The 25,323-nt window shown below is 36.7% G+C and overlaps 1 protein-coding gene across 12 annotated transcripts in view; it reads right to left on the minus strand.

Annotated features, from left to right (window-relative positions):
• ZNF280D (zinc finger protein 280D) overlaps positions 1–25,323 on the minus strand; it is a 131,449-nt gene that overhangs the window by 102,645 nt on the left and 3,481 nt on the right. For 7 of the 12 annotated variants that reach the window (XM_025295656.3, XM_025295650.3, XM_025295659.2 and 4 more), the window contains exons 2-4: positions 19,087–19,228; positions 8,671–8,716; positions 316–462 (exon numbers count right to left, since the gene is read on the minus strand). In XM_025295656.3, coding sequence (XP_025151441.2) covers positions 316–462; positions 8,671–8,683 — 160 coding nt within the window. In that variant the 5' untranslated portion in view covers positions 8,684–8,716; positions 19,087–19,228. Of the gene's footprint in view, positions 1–315; positions 463–8,670; positions 8,717–19,086; positions 19,229–19,703; positions 19,881–19,949; positions 20,081–25,323 lie in introns of all 12 variants that reach the window. The other 5 variants (XM_044925054.2, XM_025295651.3, XM_025295653.3 and 2 more) reach the window with 5 other exon arrangements.

The raw sequence follows: 25,323 nt of genomic DNA on the forward strand, positions 1-25,323 counted from the left end.
AACAAAAAGATAAACAGGTTACTTGGCTCCACTAAAAATTATGATTTCTATTATGAAAAACTTCTGATGTCACCAGTTTGTCTTAGTCCATTTATTTTTCTCACATCTGATATTTTAACTTCTTAGCTCCTTCCACAAGTTCCCAAATTTAAAACTTTAATTCTGAAATTTTTACCGATTTCCCACCCCATCTTTCATCCTTAACTCCTTACCAAGGAACAAGGACTTAATTAAATGTGTATAAGAGAGTTCACAAGGTTTTCCATTAGAAATGGTATCTTAGAAAACTGGGGTTTACTGAAAGTAAATGCTCACTTGAAATTGCTGGTTTTGAACTTGATATCTCTCCAACAAAGATCGGTTCATCATCATCATCATCATCAACCTCTTTTACTTTCTTCTGCCATGGTTCCAACTCTTCTTCTTCACATTCCATAAAGAGCTCTGCCATTTTTGAATTATCTAATTTTCAAAAGGAGAGAAGCAAACCTTATTTTCAAAAAGAAAAATAAATACATTTTTGTAATACATAGTAGGAGATTTAAGATCTACTTTAATAATCCTAATAGCAATTTCTGAGTTGATATTCACAGTTAGTACATGGCGGCAATAGTGAGAAACTCAGAGTTCACTCTCTAAGATTTAAACTAGTAAAACTTAGATAAAGAGATGATTGATAGATAATGGTTGATAGTAGTTATTTACAGTGGACAGAACATTTGGGAACAAAGTCAGTTTCAGTCATACACCTGGAATATGATTATATCTATGAAAAAGGTTGCACTGAACCATTATCTGGGAAAAAATGTACTAACAAATGAGAGACAAACTAAGAATAAAAGGCAACAGATGGGAGAGAGAACAGAAAAACTGAACCCAATTCAGGTATGTCAGGTACATAGCAAAGAAAGGATGAGATGCTAGACTAAAATAAAAGAACAAAGTGAGATTTATTCCAATCAGGGAAAATTTCTTGCCTGAAGAAACAGACCAAAGAACATACAGTAAAATATCACCATCCTAGAAGTTCTGACCAAGCATAGAAGCATTTTAGTGCCTTGGTGTTAAATATACAACCAATAAGCACCAGAAATTTTAGAAAAACCTCTTGTCTTCCAGACCAAAATCAATAAAACAGAGAAAGAACCCTTAGGAAAAGAGGTACAAAAAGCAAGACAAATATTAGAGAAAATATAGTTAGCATCTTTAGAGATATGAGACCAAAAAGGATGTTATAAAACAAAATAGGATTTAAAATACAATAGCCAAAATTTTTTTATTCACTTAAAAAAACAAATGTCCTCAGAACTGAAAAAAAAAAATGTATATAAACACACACACACACACACACATAAACAAAACAGAGAATACAAGGTTGTTAGAAAATCAATTTAAAGGTACAACACTTAAATTTATAGAAAGAGAATAGAGAGAAAGCAGGGGGTAAGTTATCAAAGAAATAATGCAAGAAAATTTCCAAGATCAGAAGACAATAATCTCTGAGCTGAAAGATCCCATTAACGCTCAATACAACAATCAAGAAAAAAGTTATACCAGGACATATCACTGCCAAATTTCAGAACAAAAAAGATAAAGAGCATATCTTCAGGGATTGGGAGTTAGGGAACAGAAACAGGTCATATACAAAAGATTAAGAGTAATAAGAACAGAAACTAGAACACAGTAAAACAATTCTTTAAAAATTCTTACCAAAATTATATTTCAATTTAGAAAATCCAAACTTTTCATTTAAGTGTAAGAGTAAGGACCAGCAACATCACACAAAATTTACTTCCCAGGCACTCGTTCTCCTGAAGTTACTATAGAATCCACCAAAACAAGAGACTCAGTAAAGAAAGAGGAAGACACAGGATGTAGAAAACATGGCATTCAACACAGTACAAAGTTCCAGGACAACAGAAGTTCAGCAGGCCTAAAGAACAGCCAGTCTAGACTAACGCCTGAGAACAGCACCTTCAGGAGGAACGTCTCCAGGAGGCCAAAGAAAAGATGATTAAAATAAAATTTTATACTACCTGACAGATTTCAACATACTGAAAATTGAACTGAGAGGTTCTTGAGGGTGTGAGAAGATTTAGCTATAGACATTAATAAAAGTTAGCAAATCAAAAAACATGAAAAGTATTAATTGCTGGGTAAACAAACAAGTAAAAAATGTATTCCCTCACATGCTATTCTATATATAATAGCATATGAATAGCATACTACCATGCTTATCAGTAAACAGTGTTTATATGGACATCATAATGAAAATATCAAATACAGATTTAACCAAAAATTGAGAGACACTTAGAGGGAAGGAAGGGATAGTTGTAAAAAGCAAAAATCCTCATGACAGAATACCAGAAAATGGTTAAAACTGACTATGCAACGGAAAGCACAAATATATACACACATAAGCACTTTTTAAGAAACTGAGGCTAAACCACATAGTCTTTTTAAGTTGTTTGCTTTATTTAAAACTATGTGTATACTTTAAGCTGAGATGAAGGAGAAAAAGGAAGAGTAAGAGTAGCAGAGGAAAAAAAGAGATACAGTATTAAAGTTCTAAAGTAATAGGAATGGAGATGGGTACAAGTGATATATAAAGAGGGTATATATACATATGCGTGTATGTATATACACACACACACACAAGGGCCAACTCATAGGAAAAGACCCTGATGCTGGGAAAGATTGAGGGCAGAAGAGGGCGACAGAGGAGGAGATGGCTGGATGGCATCACTGACAAAATGGACGTGAGCTTGAGCAAACTCAGGGAGACAGTGGACAGGGAAGCCTGGCGTGCTGCAATCCATGGGGTTGCAAAGAGTTGAACATGACTGAGCGACTAAACAACAAAATGTCTGTCTGTCTGTCTGTCTGTCTGTATAGGACAGGCTGCTGCTGCTGCTCTAAGTCGCTTCAGTCGTGTCCGACTCTGTGCGACCCCATAGACGGCAGCCCACCAGGCTTCCCCGTCCCTGGGATTCTCCAGGCAAGAACACTGGAGTGGGTTGCCATTTCCTTCTCCAATGCAGGAAAGTGAAAAGTGAAAGTGAAGTCGCTCAGTTGTGTCCAACTCTTCGCGACCCCATGGACTGCAGCCCACCAGGCTCCTCCACCCATGGGATTCTCCAGGCAAGAGTACTGGAGTGGGGTGTCATTGCCTTCTCCAATGCAGAAAGTGAAAAGTCAAAGTGAAGTCTCTCAATCATGTCCGACTCTTAGCGACCCCATGGACTACAGCCTACCAGGCTCCTCCGTCCATGCAATTTTCCAGGCAAGAGTACTGGAGTGGGGGTATAGGACAGAGGGAGACTTCAAAAGGAAAAAACCTCCAGTGTTCAAAGGTTCTGGCTTAGACAATGATATCATTATGAATTAAAGGTGGTAACTTCTAAAGGTCATTTTTTATTATAATAAAGCAATGCCATTTCTCTCTTGACTCAAGACAATGTTCTACCACAGTCTTAAAAGATAGTGCTAATTGAAACAGTACTTTGGAGATGTCATACACAGGAAATACCTTATTAAAGTAGGTGCCATTCTTTTACAAATTTAAAAGAATTTTCCCTTCTATAAATGTACCTTAAATCATTTCCTGGCCTATAATTACTTAAATGTTTAGTAGTCCACCTACCAAAAAATATATAAATAAATAAGGCCTTCTCATTTTCCCAAATGTCATCAATATCCTGAAATGATCCCTTTCTTTTCTAAACTATACTGTTTTAATAGTTATATAGAATTCTTCAAGTCAAATGATTAAAAACACTACTACATTTAAGGCAAAATGAGCTCCTTGACAGTATATTTCACTCTACATATAAGATAGGCAGTACAGACATATATAATAATCTAAAACCAGGAAAGTAGGTGAAGTCAAGCAATGCCTACTTTTAAAAGATTAGGGAAATTCATTATATACTAATATTAAAAATATCATATATTTCCAGTTGGTACATGTTATGAACTAAACTGAGTTTCTCCAAAATTCATATTCTGAAGTCCTCACCATCAGTACCTCACAATGTGTATATATTTGGAGGCAGAATCTTTAAAGAAGTAAGTTAAAGTGAGATTATGAGAGTGGGCGCTAATACATTATGATCATTGTCCATAAGAGAAGAGCAGATCAGGACACATATACATGTACAGAGGTAAGACCATTTGAAGACACAGGAAGCAGATGACCATCTATAAGCAAAGGAGAGGCCTGAAATATATCCTTCCTTCAAGTCACTCAAAAATACCTAGATCTTTGACATCCAGCCTCCAGAAATATGAGAAAATAAGTTTCTGTTAAGTCATCTACTCTATAATACTTTGCTATGACAGATCTATCAAACTCACATAGAAAGCAAAGGTCTTCCACCTCACTCTTTAGCATGGCACTGCCATTGTAAATATATTCAGGATATATTGTTGAGAAATAATTTTTGAAGATACATGACAGCTTTATAATATTTTTAGAAATGATCAGATTTTGCCTATGCATAAAAGAAACATAAGAAAGCCTTCCTAAGTGATCAATGCAAAGAAATAGAGGAAAACAATAGAATGGGAAAGACTAGAGATCTCTTCAAGAAAATTAGAGATACCAAGGGAACATTTCATGCAAAGAAGGGCTCAATAAAGGACAGAAATGGTATGGACCTAACAGAAGCAGAAGATATTAAGAAGAGGTGGCAAGAATACACAGAAGAACTATACAAAAAAACAGGTCTTAATGATCCAGCATAACCATGATGGTGAGATCACTCACCTAGAGCCAGACATCCTAGAGTACAAAGTGAAGTGGGCCTTAGAAAGCATCACCACGAACAAGCTAGTGGACATGATGGAATTCCAGCTGAGCTATTTCAAATCCTAAAGGATGATGCTGTTAAAGTGCCGCACTCAATATGCCAACAAATTTGGAAAACTCAGCAATGGCCACAGGACTGGAAAGGTCAGTTTTCATTCCCATCCCAAAGAAAGGCAATGTCAAAGAATGCTCCAACTACCACACAATTGTACTCATCTCACATGCTAGCAAAGGAATGTTCAAAATTCTCCAAGCTAGGCTTCAACAGTATGTGAACCAAGAACTTCCAGATTGTTCAAGCTGGATTTAGAAAAGTCAGAGGAACCAGAGATCAATTTGCCAACATCCGCTGGATCATCAAAAAAGCAAGAGAATTCCAGAAAAATACCTACATCTACTTCATTGACTACACTAAAGACTTTGACTGTGTGGATCAAACAAACTGTGGAAAATTCTTCAAGAGATGGGAATATCAGACCACCTGACCTGCCTCCTGAGAAATCTGTATGCAGGTCAGGAAGCAACAGTTAGAACCAGACATGGAACAACAGACTGGTTCTAAATTGGGAAAGGAGTACATCAAGGCTGTATATTGTTTCCCTTCTTATTTAACTTACATGCAGAGTACATCATGTGAAATGCCAGGCTGGATGAAGTACAGCTAGAATCAAGATCGCCAGGAGAAAAATCTGATATGTACAGAGAAGGCAATGGCACCTCACTCCAGTACTCTTGCCTGGAAAATCCCATGGATGGAGGAGCCTGGTAGGCTGTAGTCCATGGGGTCACAAAGAGTTGGACACGACTGAACGACTTCGCTTTCACTTTTCACTTTCATGTGTGGGAGAAGGAAATGGCAACCCACTCTGGTGTTCTTGCCTGGAGAATCCCAGGGACGGGAGAGCCTGGTGGGCTGCCGTCTATGGGGTCACACAGAGTCGGACATGACTGAAGTGACTTAGCAGCAGCAGCAAGGAATCATAATGTTGATCTTTCTTTTTCCACATGGTTTATTTGCCATCTGTATGTCTTCTTGGTAAAATATCTGTTCATATCTTTCACCTATTTTTCCTTTCATTAAGAAATAAATAGCTCCTTTTTATCCTCAAGAAAAAAAAAAAAGAAAAGAAAAATCTGATATGTAGATGACTCCACCCTTATGGAAGAAAGGGAAGAAGAAACAGCTTTTTGATGAAAGTGAAAGAGGAAAGTGAAAAAGCTGGCTTAAAACTCAGCATTTAAAAAAAAAAGATCCTGGCATCCGGTCAGGTGATCCAGTCCCATCACTTCATGGCAAACAGATTGGGGAAACAATGGAAACAGTGACAGACTTTATTTTCTCTGGCTCCAAAATCACTGCAGATGGTGACTGCAGCCATGAAATTAAAAGACGCTTGCTCCTTGGAAGAAAAGTTACAACCAACCTAGACAGCATATTAAAAAGCGGAGACATTACTTTGCCAACAAAGGGCCGTCTAGTCAAAGCTATGGTTTTTCCAGTAGTTATGTATGGATGTGAGAGCTGGACCATAAAGAAAGCTGAGCACCGAAGTTGTGTTGTGGTGTTGGAAAAGACTCTTCAGAGTCCCTTGGACAGTTAAGGAGAGCAAACCAGTCCATCCTAAAGGAAATCAGTCCTCAATATTCATTGCAAGGACTGATGCTGAGGCTGAAGTTCCAATACTTCTGCCACCTGATGAGAAGAACTGACTCTTACCACCCGTCTTCTTGCCACCTCTTCTTAATCACTTCTCTTTCTGTGAGGTCCTGACCGTTTCTGTCCTTTATCATGCCCATCCTTGCATGAAATGCTCCCTTATAATCTCCAATTTTCCTGGAGAGATCTCTGGTCTCTCCCTATAGTTTTCCTCTTTTTCTTGGCATTGTTCATTGAAAAAGGTCTTCTTGTCTCTCCTTGCTATTTTCTGGAACTCTGCATTCACTGCAGTATATCTTTAACTTTCGCTTCTCTTCTTTCCTCAGATATCTGTTAAGCCTCCTCAGACAACCACTTTGCCTTCTTCCATTTCTTTCTCTTCGCGACAGTTTTGGTAAACTGCCACCTGTACAATGCTATGAACCTTCGTCCATAGTTCTTCAGGCACTGTCTACCAGATCTAATCCCTTGAATCTATTCATCACCTCTGCTGTATAATCATAAGGGAGTTGATCCAGGCAAGAATAGTGGAGTGGGCTGCCATTTCCTCCTCCAGAGGTCTTCCCAGGGATCGAACCTGTGCCTCTATGTCTCCTTCATTGGCAGGCAGGTTCTTTACCACTAGTGCTACTTGGGAATCCCCAAAACCTGAATGGCCTAGTTGTTTTCCCTACTTTCTTCAATTTAAGCCTGAACTTTGCAATAAGAAGCTCATGACCTAAGTCACAGTCAGCTCCAAGTCTTGTTTTTGCTGACTGTATACAGCTTCTCTATCTTTGGCTGCAAAGAACATAATCAATCTGATTTCAGTACCGACTATCTGGTGATGTCCACATGTACAGTCATCTCTTGGGTTGCTGGAAAAGATGTTTGCTATGACCAGTACGTTCTCTTGACACTCTGTTAACCTTCGCCCTGCCTCATTTTGTACTCCCAGGCCAAACTTGCCTGTTACTCCAGGTATCTCTTGACTTCCTATTTTTGCATTCCAATCCTCTATGATGGAAAGGACATCTTTTTTTGGAGTTAGTTCTAGAAGTAGGTCTTCATTGAACTGGTCAACTTCAGCTTCACTGGCATCAGTGATTGGGGCACAGACTTGGATTACTGTGATGCTGAATGGCTTGCCTTGGAAACGAACCGAGATCATTCTGCTGTTTTGAAGACTGCACCCACATGCTACATTTCAGACTCTTTTGTTGACTATGAGGGCTACTCCATTTCTTCTAAGGGATTCTTGCCTGCAGAAGTAGTTATAATGGTCATCTGAATTAAATTTGCCTGTTCCTGTCCATTTTAGTTCACTGATTCCTAGTATGTCAATGTTCACTCTTGCCATGTCCTGCTTGAACACATTTAATTTACCTTGAAACAATGGAGACAGTGACAGACTTTATTTTCTTGGGCTCCAAAATCACTGCAGATGGTGATTGCAGCCATGAAATTAAAAGACGCTTACTCCCTGGAAGAAAAGCTATGACAAACCTAGACAGCATACTAAAAAGCAGAGACGATACTTTGCCGACAAAGGTCCAAATAGTCAAAGCCATGGTTTTTCCAGTAGTCCTGTATGAATGGGAGAGCTGGACCATAAAAAAAGCTGAGCACCGAAGAATTGATTGTTTTAAACTGTGGTGTTGGAAAAGACTCTTGAGAATCCCTTGGACATTAAGGAGATCCAACCAGTTAATCCTAAAGGAAATTGGTCCTGAATACTCATCGGAAGGGCTGATGGTGAAGCTGAAGCTCCAATACTTTGGCCACCTGATATGAAGAACTGACTCAATGGAAAAGACCCTGATGTTGGGAAAGACTGAAGGTAGGAGGATAAGGAGACAACAGAGGATGAGATGGTTGGATGGCATCACCGACTCAATGGACATGAGTTTGAGCAAGCTCCGGGAGTTGGTGATGGACAGAGAAGCCTGGTGTGCTGCAGTCCCTGGGGTCACAAAGAGTCAGTCATGACTGAGCAACTGAACTGAACTGAACACTAGTATATATCCTAGCAACAACACTTACTTTTTGGCTGAAAAAGGTTGCCACCAATCAAGATGAAAAGTTGATTTTCTGTAAATTGTTATCTAAGTACTGATACATGATATCAGTCAATTTTATGAGTCTCTTTAAGTAAAGCCAAATACTGAAAAATGAAACTTGAATTTCAGAAGTTCTTGGATCTAATTTTGATCTTCAAACTCACCATGTGACTCCATACAAGGCAGCAAGTTATACCTCAGTTTTCTTTACTATAAAATAAAGATAACTAGCATTAAAGTGGATTTCATTAAATACACACGTTTAACCTTTTTTCATATAAAAAGCTCAAGGTTTAAATTTGATAAGTCTAATATAAATATTTAACTCACTCTACATAATTGGTTCATTCTTGAATGAACTCAAATTTATTAAGTAAAATGGTGATTCCATTAAGCCCTTAATATTTGAGCAAGTCTGAAATTACTATATATAAAGTTTTTTAAAAGCATCCTTCTGTAGAAATGAATAATCACCTCAAAGTATAGTATTGTATTAAATCTGAACATTCAGATGCTGACATTAACCTTTAACTGTTGCTGAGTCTTCACATTTCAGATATAAATATAATTGTTTCCATAAGAAAACATAATCATAAATCAATTTTAGTTTATGTTTTTCTGGGTTTTCTAATCAATGAACTCAAAAGGACAAAAACTAGTTGGATATAGTACTTTATCGTAGATTACTTCATTCAAATAATAACTACTCAAACTAATCACAGTCATTTTTTCCTATATGTAAGGTAATGGGGCTAAGTTCTAGGGGAAAAACAAAGATAAATAAGTCATAGTACTTGCCTTCAAAAATTCATAATCTATTATGTCTAAAATTAAAAAAAAAAGTTGCTAAAATAAATTTTCAAAAATTTGAACCGTCTTATTTAAAACAATCTGTTTTCTGGATTCCCACACATATAGCAGCATACATATTTTTTAAATATGCAGATATTCTTAAAAACCTCATGTTATAGTTATAAAGCAAAAAAAGGAAAAAATCAGATAACAGAAACCTAAAATACTGAGATACACAGTTAATACAATCTTCACATTCCTCTTTATTCTCAGGCTGACTAAAGCAAATTTTCCTGCATTTTATCCAATAATTTTCAAGTTATTTGGATTGAATTAGACCCCATGAATAAAATTATTTTAATTTCAGAAGCTATTGCTATTAAATGTTTAAAATACAAGAACAAGAGACTCTAGTGAATATATAATATTAAATATGAACTAAATTCAGTAAATTTTAATATCAACTACATTCACCAGGTTCTCAGGTTATTCTTTAAATCAGTTATTTGAATAGTTGTAGCCTGCCCCTATACTAACATCAGAGGTATGTATAGATAATACATACAATTCTTGCTCACATTAAGGACCTACTAGTATCAAGAATACAGAATATTCTTTAACAGCTTCAATTACACAGCCTATGAAACTCAAATATAACATTTTTGTTAAGTGATCATAAAAATATCATTTAGCAGAACTTTAAAATTAGTATGCAATTTACAAATATTCAATTAATAAATGACCTGTCCATGTGAACAAGATATCTACTACCTTGTGGACAGAGGAGCCTGGTAGGCTACAGTCCACGGAGCTGCAAAGAGTCTGACACAACCGAGGGACAGAGTATGCACACATGACTATAAAGATGACTTTAAGATGATCTACTTTAAAGGCCTGAGGATCATAGTAGCTACTTAAGAACCTCCACTGATACACCAGCAAAGACACTAAAACATTGGTAATTAGAATTGCAATTTCAGTCAAAAGCTGCACTGTGTAATACAGTAGCTACTAGCCACATGTGACTATTTAATTAAAACTAAATAAAATTTAAAATTCAGTTCCTTAGTTTCACCAACCACACTGCAAATGCTCAAAGCCACAAACAGCTGGTGGCTACTGCATTGGAAAGTGCAGCTACAGAACATTTCTATTGGACAACGTTAGTCTAAAGAGTCACTGCCATATTTCATTCTGATCAATATATACTTTCATGGATTCCTTTGGCATGTCAGCCTCTGGAGCATGCCAAAACTATCAAAGTAAAAATCTTGTAAGTCACTACTTCAGAATTTTGGTGGTAAGCCATAGAATTCTATGAAGGCTAAATCAGCTACCACTGAAATGAAATATCCAACAAAGATATGCAGTAGAAATCTCAAAGCTCCTACAGCTCAGACTTGGCTCCAAAACAGCTAGAAAAAGAGAATACACTACACTTCAGCTACTGACTGAGGCAGAAATTTCATGACCATGTTTAATACACTTGCTTCCAAATGAATTCCAAGTAAATGACTTATAAGACTTTTTAGATTATATCACTGTCTTTTGGAGACTGCTTGCATAAATAATTCCTACTTTGTTATTTTTTGTTTCAGATTTTATGTATCTAAAATTAAACTATATCTTAAGGAAGTCAAAGGAAATGTGAGGTTTAAATTTTTAACTGTTTGAAAATTTTACTTTTAGCCACTGATAGATATCACCTGATGTGATGTCACTATTAAATAATAAAGGTAATGAATTTAGTCCTACGTACTCTCTGAAAAAGGAAAAATTAAGCCATTCCACAAACCACAGCTGTAGAGTCTACACATAAAAAGAGGACTAGGCTAGAAGTCAGAAGAACCAAGTCATAGCCCCAGCACTACCACAACTTTTAGTCCAGTTACCTCACAATTCTGGGTCTCAGCTCTCAGTTCAACTGAATGATCCCTAAGGTTAAATTCAGCTTTTTATATTTTACTGTATACTTTAAATATTTACTAACTATGAAATAGTAAAACTCAGTGGAGAACAACAGGTTCAAACTCTGACTCAACCACTTATTAGCTATATGACCCTGGCCAAGTTAGTAATCTCTGTACCCTGCCTACACACATACACACACACACATTTATGTATATATGCATATATATGTGTATATATATATTTATTTCACAGTTATGATGAAGATTAAATGAAATAATAAACACAAAGCACATAGCTCAGGGCCAGGCACGCATAAATCACTGAATAAGTCTTAACCACTTTTAACTCTGGGCTAAATCTCATTTTAAAGAACTATAAGAACAGATCACAATTTCATTATTACACTGCAATTTATAAGTTATCATTTGCACATTTAGAAATCACTTTGTCATACAGGATCTTCACTACAGTAGTATTCCTCACAGAAGTTTAGCTTTTATAAAGCTAAATAAACATTCTGGAATGTGGCAGCCAAATCTATCCTGTGATACTTTCATATTTAAAAAAAAAAGCATTTATAAACTAGTTAAAACACTTATTAACATAAAAAATGCTAAACCATCATACGCATATAACACACACCTATGGTTTATCAACACTGCTAAATTTGATTTGTCACTTTTCTCCTCTCACAAATTTCCCCAAATAATCAAGCATTCACATCATTTCACTGACTCCAAAGCTTTGGTTTATGTTCTATTTCATTTTATAAACAGTTCTTTTAGTCTTTGTCATTAATGGCATACTGAAATGGAGGTCTGTAATTTTAGAATTCTAATCCCAAATGAACAGAGTTTTAAGCAGTCAAAGTGGGTTCTGAACTATGAGTAACAATCTAGTATTTCCAATCCTTGTTTTATGATCTCTCAAGAATTTTCAACTATCTCAAGGAGATACTAGAAAATTAATTTTAATCTACTGTTTATTTTCCTAGAATCATACAGTCTTTTGAGGAAGAAGAATCATGTTTAAAACTCAGCTTAACATCCATCACCTATTGAGTCTATCATGGAAATTAATTTTAACATGATCAGAAAAGCAGAGAATTATTATATATAATTTGGCATTCTAAGACAAGTCACACAAACAGAAACCTTAAATCATAAGCAATAAACCTGTATATAATCGAGAGACCCACAAAAATTTGGTTTCATAAATTCAGGTGCTTAATAAATTTTATAAATAAAATTATTATAATTTTATTTAAAAACATTAAGCAGATAACATTTTAAATCAGTATTTCCTCCTTTTATGACTTTATTTTATTGTTAGAAAGCTAAGCATCTATCTTTTTCAGAGTCAGTCTAGTTGTTACTGTTAAAAACCAGACTTATTCTTGAAAAGTGTACATTCCAACCAAACAAAACGCACAACTGAAAATATCTGACCACTAGCAGCTAAAATACTGCAGACAAAATATTGGGGGATCACAGAAACTCAAAGAAAATTTCATCAAATCTCATCCGATTTCTGAAACACTCTAATTGTTATCTGAATTTTTATTCTGGAATTAGTCACTTCAAGAAATGGAGAAAAGGACCTTAAAAGGGGAGAATATGGATATATGTAGTTTAATTTTTTAAAAAAATTTCAAATGTCATTTTACAAAAAGATGACTCATTTAGGAATCTTAAGAGTAAAGATGCAAACAGAGAAGCGTTGGGACTCAGTATGAAGGAACAGTGGTCTACAAATGAGATCAGAATAAGGATAGGGAAATTTTAGGTCTTTTAGCTAGGGTAAAAGAGTTTGCCCTAGCTATTTCCAAGACTAAGGGTGAAAAAGCAATTTGGCCAGCTTCTCCTGTCCATCTCCTAAACTTCATTCTCTGAAGGTAATCAAAGAATTAACACTTTAATACTTTGAAATTAGGAGAAATCCAAACAGATGCCTTACCCATGTAGGGCATCAAAATATGCCACTTTGGCAATTAAGAAGGAAACACCAAAAAAGCTCTCTGCCCTCCTCCTACATGTCTAAAAGCAGAACATAATTTCCCATTGCAAAGGTCTTCCCCTTCCCTTCTCCCACTTCAGGAGGAGGAAAAACTACCATTATCACTGGAGACAGAAAGTCCCTGTCAAATGGCTCTGCACAAACAAATCTTACTAAAATAGTCCTTATCTTTCATTAATTTCCCCCATACATGTATGTACATTCCCTCAATTTATCACTCCTAGAAGCCCAAACCCTTTTTCCCTTGACCTGCCACTTCTCTCCAAATTTATTACCTTTTAAAAAAACAGTATGCTGAAGAAGCTGAACTTGAACGGTTCTATGAAGACCTACAAGACCTTCTAGAACTAACACCCAAAAAAAGATGTCCTTTTCATCATAGGGGACTGGAATGCAAAAGTAGGAAGTCAAGAAACACCTGGAGTAACAGGCAAATTTGGCCTTGGGATACGGAATGAAGCAGGGCAAAGACTAATAGAGTTTTGCCAAGAAAATGCACTGGTCATAGCAAACACCCTCTTCCAACAACACAAGAGAAGACTCTATACATGGACATCACCAGATGGCCAACACCGAAATCAGATTGGTTATATTCTTTGCAGCCAAAGATGGAGAAGCTCTATACAGTCAGCAAAAACAAGACCAGGCGCTGACTGTGGCTCAGATCATGAACACCTTATTGGCAAATTCAGACTTAAATTGAAGAAAGTAGGGAAAACCACTAGACCATTCAGGTATGACCTAAATCAAATCCCTTATGATTATACAGTGGAAGTGAGAAATAGTTTTAACGGCCTAGATTTGATAGAGTGCCTGATGAACTATGGAATGAGGTTCATGACATTGTACAGGAGACAGGGATCAAGACCATCCCCATGGAAAAGAAATGCAAAAAAGCAAAATGGCTGTATGGGGAGGCCTTACAAATAGCTGTGAAAAGAAGAGAAGCGAAAAGCAAAGGAGAAAAGGAAAGATATAAACATCTGAATGCAGAGTTCCAAAGAATAGCAAGGAGAGATAAGAAAGCCTTCTTCAGCGATCAATGCAAAGAAATAGAGGAAAACAACAGAATGGGAAAGACTAGGGATCTCTTCAAGAAAATCAGAGATACCAAGGGAACATTTCATGCAAAGATGAGCTCGATAAAGGACAGAAATGGTATGGACCTAACAGAAGCAGAAGATATTAAGAAGAGGTGGCAAGAATACACAGAAGAACTGTACAAAAAAGATCTTCACGACCCAGATAATCATGATGGTGTGATCACTGACCTAGAGCCAGACATCCAGGAATGTGAAGTCAAGTGGGCCTTAGAAAGCATCACTACGAACAAAGCTAGTGGAGGTGATGGAATTCCAGTTGAGCTATTCCAAATCCTGAAAGATGATGCTGTGAAAGTGCTGCACTCAAGATGCCAGCAAATTTGGAAAACTCAGCAGTGGCCACAGGACTGGAAAAGGTCAGTTTTCATTCCAATTCCAAAGAAAGGCAATGCCAAAGAATGCTCAAACTACTGCACAATTGCACTCATCTCACACGCTAGTAAAGTAATGCTCAAAATTCTCCAAGCCAGGCTTCAGCAATATGTGAACTGTGAACTTCCTGATGTTCAAGCTGGGTTTAGGAAAGGCAGAGGAACCAGAGATCAAATTGCCAACATCCGCTGGATCATGGACAAAGCAAGAGAGTTCCAGAAAAACATCTATTTCTGCTTTATTGACTATGCCAAAGCCTTTGACTGTGTGGATCACAATCAACTGTGGAAAATTCTGAAAGAGATGGGAATACCAGACCACCTGATCTGCCCCTTGAGAAATTTGTATGCAGGTCAGGAAGCAACAGTTAGAACTGGACATGGACCAACAGACTGGTTCCAAATAGGAAAAGGAGTACGTCAAGGCTGTATATTGTCACCCTACTTATTTAACTTATATTCAGAGTACATCATGCAAAACGCCAGGCTGAATGAAGCACAAGCTGAAATCAAGATTGCCAGGAGAAATATCAGTAACCTCAGATATGCAGATAACACCACCCTTATGGCAGAAAGAGAAGAGGAACTAAAGAGCCTCTTGATGATGGTGAAAGAGATGAGTGAAAAAGCTGGCTTAAAACTCAACATTCAAAAAATGAAGATCCTGGCATCCCGTCCCATCACTTCAGAGCAAACAGATGGGGAAATGATGGAACTGGTGACAGATTTTATTTTCTTGGGCTCCAAAATCACTGTGGACAATGACTGCAGCCATGAAATTAAAAGACGCTTGCTTGTTGGAAGAAGAACAATGACAAACCTAAACAGCATATTAAAAAGCAGAGATATTACTTTACCTACAAAGGTCCGTATAGTCAAAGCTATGGTTTTTCCAGTAGTTATGTTCAGATGTCAGAGCTGGACAATAAAAAAGGCTGAGCGCCAAAGAACTGATGTCTTTGGACTGTGGTGCTAGAGAAGACTCTTAAGAGTCCCTCGAACAACAAGAAAATCAAATCAGTCAATCCTAAAGGAAATCAATCCTTAATATTCATTGGAAGGACTGATGCTAAAGCTGAGGCTCCAATACTCTGGACACCTGATGGGCAGAGCCAAGCACTGGAAAAGACCCTGATGCTGGGAAAGACTGAAGGCAGGAGGAGAAGGGGATGACAGAGGATGAGATAGTTGGATGGCATCACCAATTCAATGGACCTGAGTTTGAGCAAACTCCAGGAGAGGTGAGGGACACGGAAGCCTGGCATGCTGTAGTCCATGGGGTCACAAAGAGTCGGACACTATTGAGTGACTAAACAACAAACTGGTTTATGGAAAAGAGAACTTATAGACTCCTTTACAGAATTAGTTGTAGGCACATTTTAAACAATGATCGGTAAACCTAGTGTTTCTCTCTCCACCTCTAGGTTTCACTTCCTTTATTCTGATTGTACCCTATGAAAGGGTCCTTCTATTGTGAAGGACTACAGCAGCTCAGGACCTCCATGGTGGTTCAGTGGTTAAGAATCCACCTGACAATGCAGGAGACACGGGTTTGATCCCTAGTCAGGAAGATCCCCTGGAGAAGGAAACGGCAACCCATTCCAGTATTCTTGCCTGGGAAATCCCATGGACACAGGAGCTTGGCAAATTACATGGGGTTGCAAAAGAGTAGGACATGATTTAGTAACTAAACAACACCATCACCAAGAACAAACCGCAGCTCCAACTAACACCTTCCAACATTGAGACAGCAAAACAGACACTGATGTATAGAACAGTCTTATGGACTCTGTGGGAGAGGGAGAGGGTGGGAAGATTTGGGAGAATGGCATTGAAACATGTAAAATATCATGTATGAAATGAGTTGCCAGTCCAGGTTTGATGCACGATACTGGATGCTTGGGGCTGGTGCACTAGGACGACCCAGAGGGATGGAATGGGGAGGGAGGAGGGAGGAGGGTTCAGGATGGGGAACACATGTATACCTGTGGCGGATTCATTTTGATATTTGGCAAAACTAATACAGTTATGTAAAGTTTAAAAATAAAATAAAATTTAAATTAAAAAAAAAAAATTAAAAAAAAAAAAAAAAAAAAGACTTGGACAATGATAAGAGGACCAGCTCTGACTCAAGTTGACTGGCTTGGCTAAAGTCATATGCCCTTCCCTAAATCAATCGCTATTGATCCCCCTGGTAACAGACACACAACCACAAGGTTAACTACTGGAGGAGGGGGTGGTTCCCCAAGGGAAAATCAACATGTATGTTACCAAGGTAAGGGACTTAAGGATGAATGGATGTTGAGTAGCAAGAACAACAAACGCCCACTAGCAGGAATTAGAATTAAAGCTTTGTCCCAATCAAAAGACTAAGATTTCTAACCTAGAAAAAACATAAGACTGAGGCAGGTGTGGCAAAAATGAAAGCTGTTTACAGATATGTTAAAGTTTGTCATAAGAAAAAAGGCAAGAGGAAGACTTGATCCTGTGGCTCAAGTGATGATAATAACAACAATAACAACACTGCTAATATTTACTTGTTTTTGAGTAAACCAGAGAATTTCATTTCTAGTTTGAGCTTAAAAATAACTACTTAGTTCATTACATACAACTATAAGTTATAATAATTATAAGTTATTATGTATAATAATTATCATTACCATTTGCTAATTAATTAAACACTCATTATTTCATCTAATCCTCAAAAACCTTTATGACACTATTACTATCCTTGCTTTATAGCTGTGGAAATCCAATTATAGAGGTTAAGTACCTGGCCCAAAGAAACACAATTAAGTGGCTGAGCAAGGATTCAAACCCAGACACTTCAAAGGCCGAAGATTTCAACCACATACTATTTGCCTACAACAAGAACAAAATCAGAATAATAGGGAGGCAGATTACATATATGAAACAATCAGCAATTAAAATATCAGAAAATTAGATGAACTTGAGAGTGCTAGATCACTAAAGAAAAATGAAAAATTCAAGCATTATGAACCGAAAACAATCACTTTCAAGATCCCTAAGGATCCTTCTAACTTGAATACTGTAAACATCTAGTATACAAAAATTTTTGGCCTAGACTGAAGGAAAAGGGGAATTTATTATTTCTTCAGTTAAAAAAAAAAAAAAAAAACTGCTCTAATTGAAAAAGTTGAATTATTAAAGTTCATCTTAGGAGTTAGAAATGAAGAATTTTAGTACTCTACCTACTATACCTAAATATTTTCCAGAAACTCTCAAGTACAATGTAACAAATGAAACTGTCATCCTTTGCACTTTTTCAGTGTTTCCCTCTTTCATTCATCATATCTTATCAAGTCCTCAGTTCTATAGTCTTCCTTCAAAATATTTCCCACAGCCAACCTTGCCTTTTCATTTGTAAGTACTTGTTCAGGCCCTAAGAACTGCACACCTATAGCAACAGATTTACAAGATTCACTTTGTCTCTCAGCATCCAGATCTGCTTTCATCCATTCAATATAAAATCATCAAATTATCAATTCCCTGAAATAATGCTTTTATTGTGTCACTTATCAATTCCAAACTCAATAACTCCACCAATACAGGCAGAGCTGGATTATCCCAGTGCCAGAGGCTTCCAGAATGCAACAAGCACAGAATAAGCCAAATGCTCTAGGAGCTGACACTTCCACTAGAAGTTGTGCTGCTTGGCTTGCACTGTCTAACCCAAGAAGAGAACACATAATTCTGAGCTAGAAAGACTGAAGCTGAAGTGAGGGAAGGCCAAAGCATCACATCTTACAAAAAATATGCACTGTCTGGTACCCAGGAATTATTACAATGACTGAAATAAACTTTTTCTAAGACTCAATTTTCTCATCTATAAAGGACAGATGATAATAATACCACCCATCTCCAAAGAGCATTTGTTTTGAGGATGAAATATAATCATGAAACACATTATAATCAATAAAATACTACATTAAAAAAATGAAATGAACCTTGCACCTTATTTTATGTCCTTGGATATGTTCTAGTGTCTCCCAGTTTAGAGTCTATGGGAACTTGAACAGAATTTGTATCCTACTGTTCTGTGAAAATTGTATAAATTTTAATTATGTTGAACTGGTTCATGGTGCTTTTCAGGTCTACTATATTCTTCTACTTTTCTATATATTTATTCTATTAATTTTTGAGAGTTTGATATTGAAACTCCAATTAAAAATCTTACTTTATCTATTTTAAAAAAAACTGTAAAGTACAGTAGAACTATATTCTGTATTTTTCAAGTCTCCTATAAATGCATTATTATACTTTCATAATTTAAAAAATTTTAAATAAAGAAATGAAAGATTAGAAAGATATCTTCCTCTCTAAAGAACATGAATACTAACAATGTAGTGTCAATTTTCTTATTTACCTTTTTCTATTCAATAAAGTTGGGAGATTATTTATTTTTCCTCATGGAATTTAACAAAGCCACTTCCATGCTGTACTTTTTTCCATAAGGACCTTTCTATCAGCCGTCAGCAATCCGAAAGTTGAAAGTCAGATATTAAACCCTAAACAGGAAAAGCAAAATGAGTAAACAAAAGAGATAGGGATTAGGATATATCTAAAATTCCCAGACTGCTACCAAACCCTCCGGGTTTTGCTTCTCAAACTTGCCAAAGGTTAAGAACAAATACCTACAAAATAAGGAATACAGGATAAAGCCTTAGAAACAAGGAGCAAATTATGTCATAGACTAATGATATTTGCATTGGTTAAAATCCCTCAACAGAAAGACATTCACATCATGCTGAAGAAATCTGGCCAAAATAAAACCCAACAGTGTAGCTGATTTTCTAAGGATGAAACCTACAAACTCAACCTGAGACATTTAAGAAATATATATTAATTTACTTAAAAGTGACTATAACAAACACAATGCATATTAACACAAATACTTTTATGAAAAATAGCTGTTTTTTCCAAAACAAAAATTTAGAGGATGGCGCTGTTTTCCATTTTTGCAAATCTTATTAATTTTAATACCTGTGTTCAGAGGCAGCTGGATTCCCTTATCTGCTTCTGTATTCAATCTGTTATACTACCTTGTTCTGTTGAAGTGAGGGAAATCCAGCTTCATAGGATGTTAATAGATACATGGTAAAGGGAAGGCCTTGTAGAACCCTTACTCCATTAGCGAAGGAATGCAAAGAAGTGGAAAACCTATAATGGTAGTAGGAGGCAAGCAGGTTTCACGTGTGAGTTGGAAGGCAGTGGAACTCTGTATCTTACCGTCCAAATTAACCATCAACCTTCAGCACACTATCAGAGTCCATAGGAACAGTTTCAGTTCTAATTTTCTTTCTTTAGCAGTTCTAGTTTTAAAAACTGACATTTTATGAATTCCATTGTTTCCAAGAGATCTTCAAACAACAAAGGGAAAATTTACTTATTACTTTAAAATAGAATAAAACTCATTCTATCTTATGATTACTATGTGAGCCATAGAATACTTTTATAAATCTAAGATACATTATGGAATCTGAGTGGTATTATTTTTCCTGCACCTTAAAATATTTTGCTAATTCCTTCATCCTAGGTGTTATTTCACTGCTGAGCATCAATTTTTCCCAAACTATACTTTAAAAAAAAAAACTAAAATAATAAAACAGAAGAATGATTTAACTGCCTAGAAGGATAATGCAAAAGTGAAATAAATCATCACTAATACATTATGCTTTGCCTTTCTCCTCTTCTTTTGAGGTTTCCTATTGTTTGGCACAAAATACTGCATCCGCTTCCAAAAAGGTATAGAAGACTGGAGGCATTATCTTTGCAGTCTGTGTCAGGAAGGAAAGACTTAACTTCTACCCTTTTAGGATGCAATATCTGTGGCCTGTGAATTAAATTAACAAAAGACAAGTCAACAGGAGAAAAAACACATTAATTTTTATTAATATTTACATACACTAGAGTTCACAGAAAAGAAGTAAAACTCAAAGCAGCAGTCAGATTCAGAGTATATATCATTTAAACAAAGGAAAGGGAATTGGGGCTTTAAGAGACAATAAATTGGGGGCGGGGGAGATTGGCAACTATGTGGTAGAACTAATGGAAGGTAAGGGTTATTTTAGTTGAGTCTGTTTATGCAAACTCATCTCAGTATCAACTCTCCATCTTAAATATTAAGAGTCACTCTTCCTTTCTGGCAGGGTGATGGGAAAACCTTCAAAAAAGAAATGTATGCCCTGCTTTTAGGCAGTTGATGTGGGGGGCAGGGGGAGGGGGTTGGTGGCAACTCTTACTGCAATTCCTCATTTGTTGATTCTCAATTACCTTCCACTCAAAATAATCCTTTTGTCAAAGTGGCGTATTTTAGGGGGCAGATCCTTTCATCAGCTTCTAGTTTTCATTGACTATGGTTAAGAACTCAGAACTTGGGGGCTTCACTGGTAGCTCAGTGGTAAAGAATCCACTTGCCAACAGAGGAGCCATAGGCTGGATCCTTGGTCCAGAAAGATCCCACATGCCACTGAGCAACAAAGTCCATGCGCCACAACTACTGAGCCTGTGCTCTAGAGCCTGGAAACCTCAACTACCGAAGCCCACGTGACCCAGGTTCAGCAACAAGAGAAGCCACTGCAATGAGAAGCCCACACACCACAACCGGAGACTGGCCCCCACTCAGTGAAACTAGAGAAAAAGCCCTCGAAGCAACAATGGTCCAGCACAGCCAATAAATAAAGAACTCAGAACTTTTAATTTTCTGTCCATAACTGAACAGACGGAAACTGACAGAGGAGATATTTCAAAATTATTAGATGAACCTAAAGAAGCACTTCAGACTGTAATAATGACAGTGAAATTCGGGAACTCTCAGGCTAAGTCTAGATTAGACTAAGTCCCTAAACAGATTTTCTCAAATTCAAAAATGAGTAAACAATATATTTCTAAAAACTAAAAGGAAATACAGTATTCTCATTCAGCAGGAAAGGCTTCATCATGCAAAATTTTTATAAGAATGCAAAAGGACATGTGACAGTACTCTTTCATCCTTCATGTCTGTGGGCTAAAATTTAACTCGATACAGTTCTTGAGTGGAGAAGTATTAAATGCGGATGTATACAATGGTGACTAGAAAGAAACAGGCAATGCAGAGAATTTTTTTAATTCATTGAATTATTCTAATTGGTGTCTACAAATCTAAAACTGGAAATACCTTGCAATTAGGAAGTAAAGATGTCCATCTTCCCTTCAGCAAAATATTGAACCATACAAGTTTTCAAAAAATTCTTGAAGTATTGCATTCGCGGATGCACATTGCAAAAAGAAGACCCAGAAGGAATGATAAGAATGAACCTACTAGGGAAATATTTGAAATCTCAAATCACTATGTTTCAGCCTCATGTATGACAGTTGAAGAATTAGTCATATGCAGACAATGTTGCCTATTTTAAGTAAACTTCAAACTGGAAAACACAGACTAAAACTCTAGGCAACATATGACAGTGTGACACAGTAAGCTTGAAAAATGCATAGAGTGATTCAGAAAAGGGATGAGAGCAGAACCAAGAACATCTCAAGAACTAAAAAAAGAATCTGAAAATTCTATCAGAAATACAACTTGTGACAAATTTTTTGTAAGTTTATAATTGGCTTAGTATTATCTATCAAGAAACTTCCCTTAGTTGGCAGTATCAGAAAGAACAAGGTTGAATTTCTGTGAAATTTCACACAGGAAAAGCAAGAGAAGTTAATTGCATATAATCTGGTTTTCAAACATATTTAATGATTCTTACTGCCCTAAGAAAAATTAGTACTCTCAGGACTTCCCCGGTGGTCCCATGGTTAAGAATCCACCTTCTAACTCAGAGGACGTGGGATCAATCCCTGGGTGAGGTACTAAGATCCCAGATGCCACAACTAGAGAAAGCCCACACACTACACAACCAAAAAATTTAAATATATAAAATAATTTTAAAATTAAAAAAAAAAAAACAACAACCTAGAACTCTTCTCAGCTTAATGCACTCTCAAGTATCAATGAATTTTTAAAACCCTGTATAAGTTAACCTGGAGAGAGTTATATTATATAAAAAGACTAAAGGAGGGATAGATACTGATTAAGAAAGTCAGGATCTATCCATGAGCTGAACAACACAGGGTTTAGGCTCTGCTCAGTTGAAAATTAGTGTGTAATAGTTGGCACCTCTGTATGCGTGATTCCAAATACGTGGATTCAACCCAACTGCTGATCATATAATACTGCAGCATTTTTACTGAAAAAGAAAATCCACATGGACCTGAAGTTCAAATTCATGTTGTTCAAGGGTCAACTATACTTAAAAATAGTAACGGCACCCCACTCCAGTACTCTTGCCTGGAAAATCCCATGGATGGAGAAGCCTGGAAGGCTGCAGTCCACGGGTCGCTGAGGGTCAGACACAACTGAGCAACTTTACTTTTACTTTTCACTTTCATGCATTGGAGAAGGAAATGGCAACCCACTTCAGTGTTCTTGCCTGGAGAATCCCAGGGACAGGGGAGCCTGGTAGGCTGCCATCTATGGGGTCGCACAGAGTTGGATACGACTGAAATGACTTAGCAGCAGCATACTTAAAAAATGACTTGAACGCCAGTCAGAATGGCTGCGCTCCAAAAGTCTACAAGCAATAAATGCTGGAGAGGGTGTGGAGAAAAGGGAACCCTCTTACTCTGTTGGTGGGAATGCAAACTAGTACAGCCACTATGGAGAACAGTGTGGAGATTCCTTAAAAAACTGGAAATAGAACTGCCTTATGATCCAGCAATCCCACTGCTGGCAATACACACTGAGGAAACCAGAAGGGAAAGAGACACGTGTACCCCAATGTTCATCGCAGCACTGTTTATAATAGCCAGGACATGGAAGCAACCTAGATGCCCATCAGCAGATGAATGGATAAGAAAGCTGTGGTACATATACACAATGGAGTATTACTCAGCCATTAAAAAGAATACATTTGAATCAGTTCTAACGAGGTGGATGAAACTGGAGCCTATTATACAGAGTGAAGTAAGCCAGAAAGAAAAACACCAATACAGTATACTAACGCATATATATGGAATTTAGAAAGATGGTAACAATAACCCTGTGTACGAGACCGCAAAAGAGACAATGATGTATAGATCAGTCTTATGGACTCTGCGGGAGAGGGAGAGGGTGGGGAGATTTGGGAGAATGGCATTGAAACACGTATAATATCATGTATGAAACGAGTCACCAGTCCAGGTTCGATGCACGATACTGGATGCTTGGGGCTGGTGCACTGGGACGACCCAGAGGGAGAGTATGGGGAGGGAGGAGGGAGGAGGGTTCAGGATGGGGAACACAGGTATACCTGTGGCAGATTCATTTTGATATTTGGCAAAACTAATATAATATTGTAAAGTTTAAAAATAAAATAAAATTAAAAAAAATAAAATAAAATAAAGTTGACCAACAAATCAAAAAAAAAAAAAAAATGACTTGGAAGATGATGGCCAATGACTAATATTACTATCATTATATGAAGAAAGCTTCAATTACAAAACCATAAGTTACCAAGAACACTCCTCATGCAACTAGGAAAAGCAGTTATGGGAACTATAAGAGAATTCTATCTCACTCTCTAACCAAAATATTCTAAGGTCTAAGTGGGAAGAATAAAGGAAGATGCTCTTTGTGTGAATAAAAAACTGAAAGAAAAAAAAAATCATGTTACAAATACAGTATTTGTCAAGAGAATTCAAATGTGATACATATTAATTGTAGGGGTAGTATTTAATTAGATGCATGAAATGTATTTTTTATTTCTTATTTCCAAGTACACACAAAGAAATGTTATGTTGAAATTCTTATTAAAAGTTCAAATAAGTTGTTTTACATTATTCCTTTGCTGTTTAGTTGCTCAGTCATGTCCAACTTTTTGCAACCCCATGGACTGTAGCCCATCAGGCTCCTCCATCCATGGGATTTACTAAGCAAGAATACGAGAGTGGGTTGTCATTTCCTTCTCTAGGGGATCTTCCCAACCCAGGGATTGAACCTGCATCTTCTGCACTGTCTGGCAGGTTCTTTACCACTGAGTCACCAGGGAAGCCCACATTACCCCTCTATCCTGTAAATTATATTCAAATTACATGATGATATAAAATTATATAAAATAGTTTAAATGTTTAAAAAAATAATTCCTTTTGATCTAGAAAATAAAGATTGATAATAATTTTTCCTGGTATAATGAGAATTAAAAGAATCCTTAAAACAACTACTTTGCAAAAATTTCAAGCACACATTTTTGATAGAAGTTACCAAGTAAATCAAGTCATTATATATATCTTTAAAACAATTTGACTGAAAAATCAAGTATTTTTGAGTATCCTAAAGCAGGAAAAATAAACTATTCAGGACTATATATTTAATTAGTGAGTATGTCATAAATATTTCTCATCATTCAAAAGTTATTTCTGAAATAACAAAATATGTTGTCAACAATCTCCAATTTCCTGTCATCTAAAAATACCATTTACTTTCTACTTAAAAAAAAATTGGTATTCCACGCAGGTATGCTGCTGCTAAGTCGCTTCAGTCATGTCCGACTCTGTGCAACCCCATAGACAGCAGCCCACCAGGCTCTACCATCCCTGG

The sequence above is a fragment of the Bubalus bubalis genome, chromosome 11 (genome assembly GCF_019923935.1).
Source record: "Bubalus bubalis isolate 160015118507 breed Murrah chromosome 11, NDDB_SH_1, whole genome shotgun sequence".
NCBI lineage: Eukaryota > Metazoa > Chordata > Mammalia > Artiodactyla > Bovidae > Bubalus > Bubalus bubalis.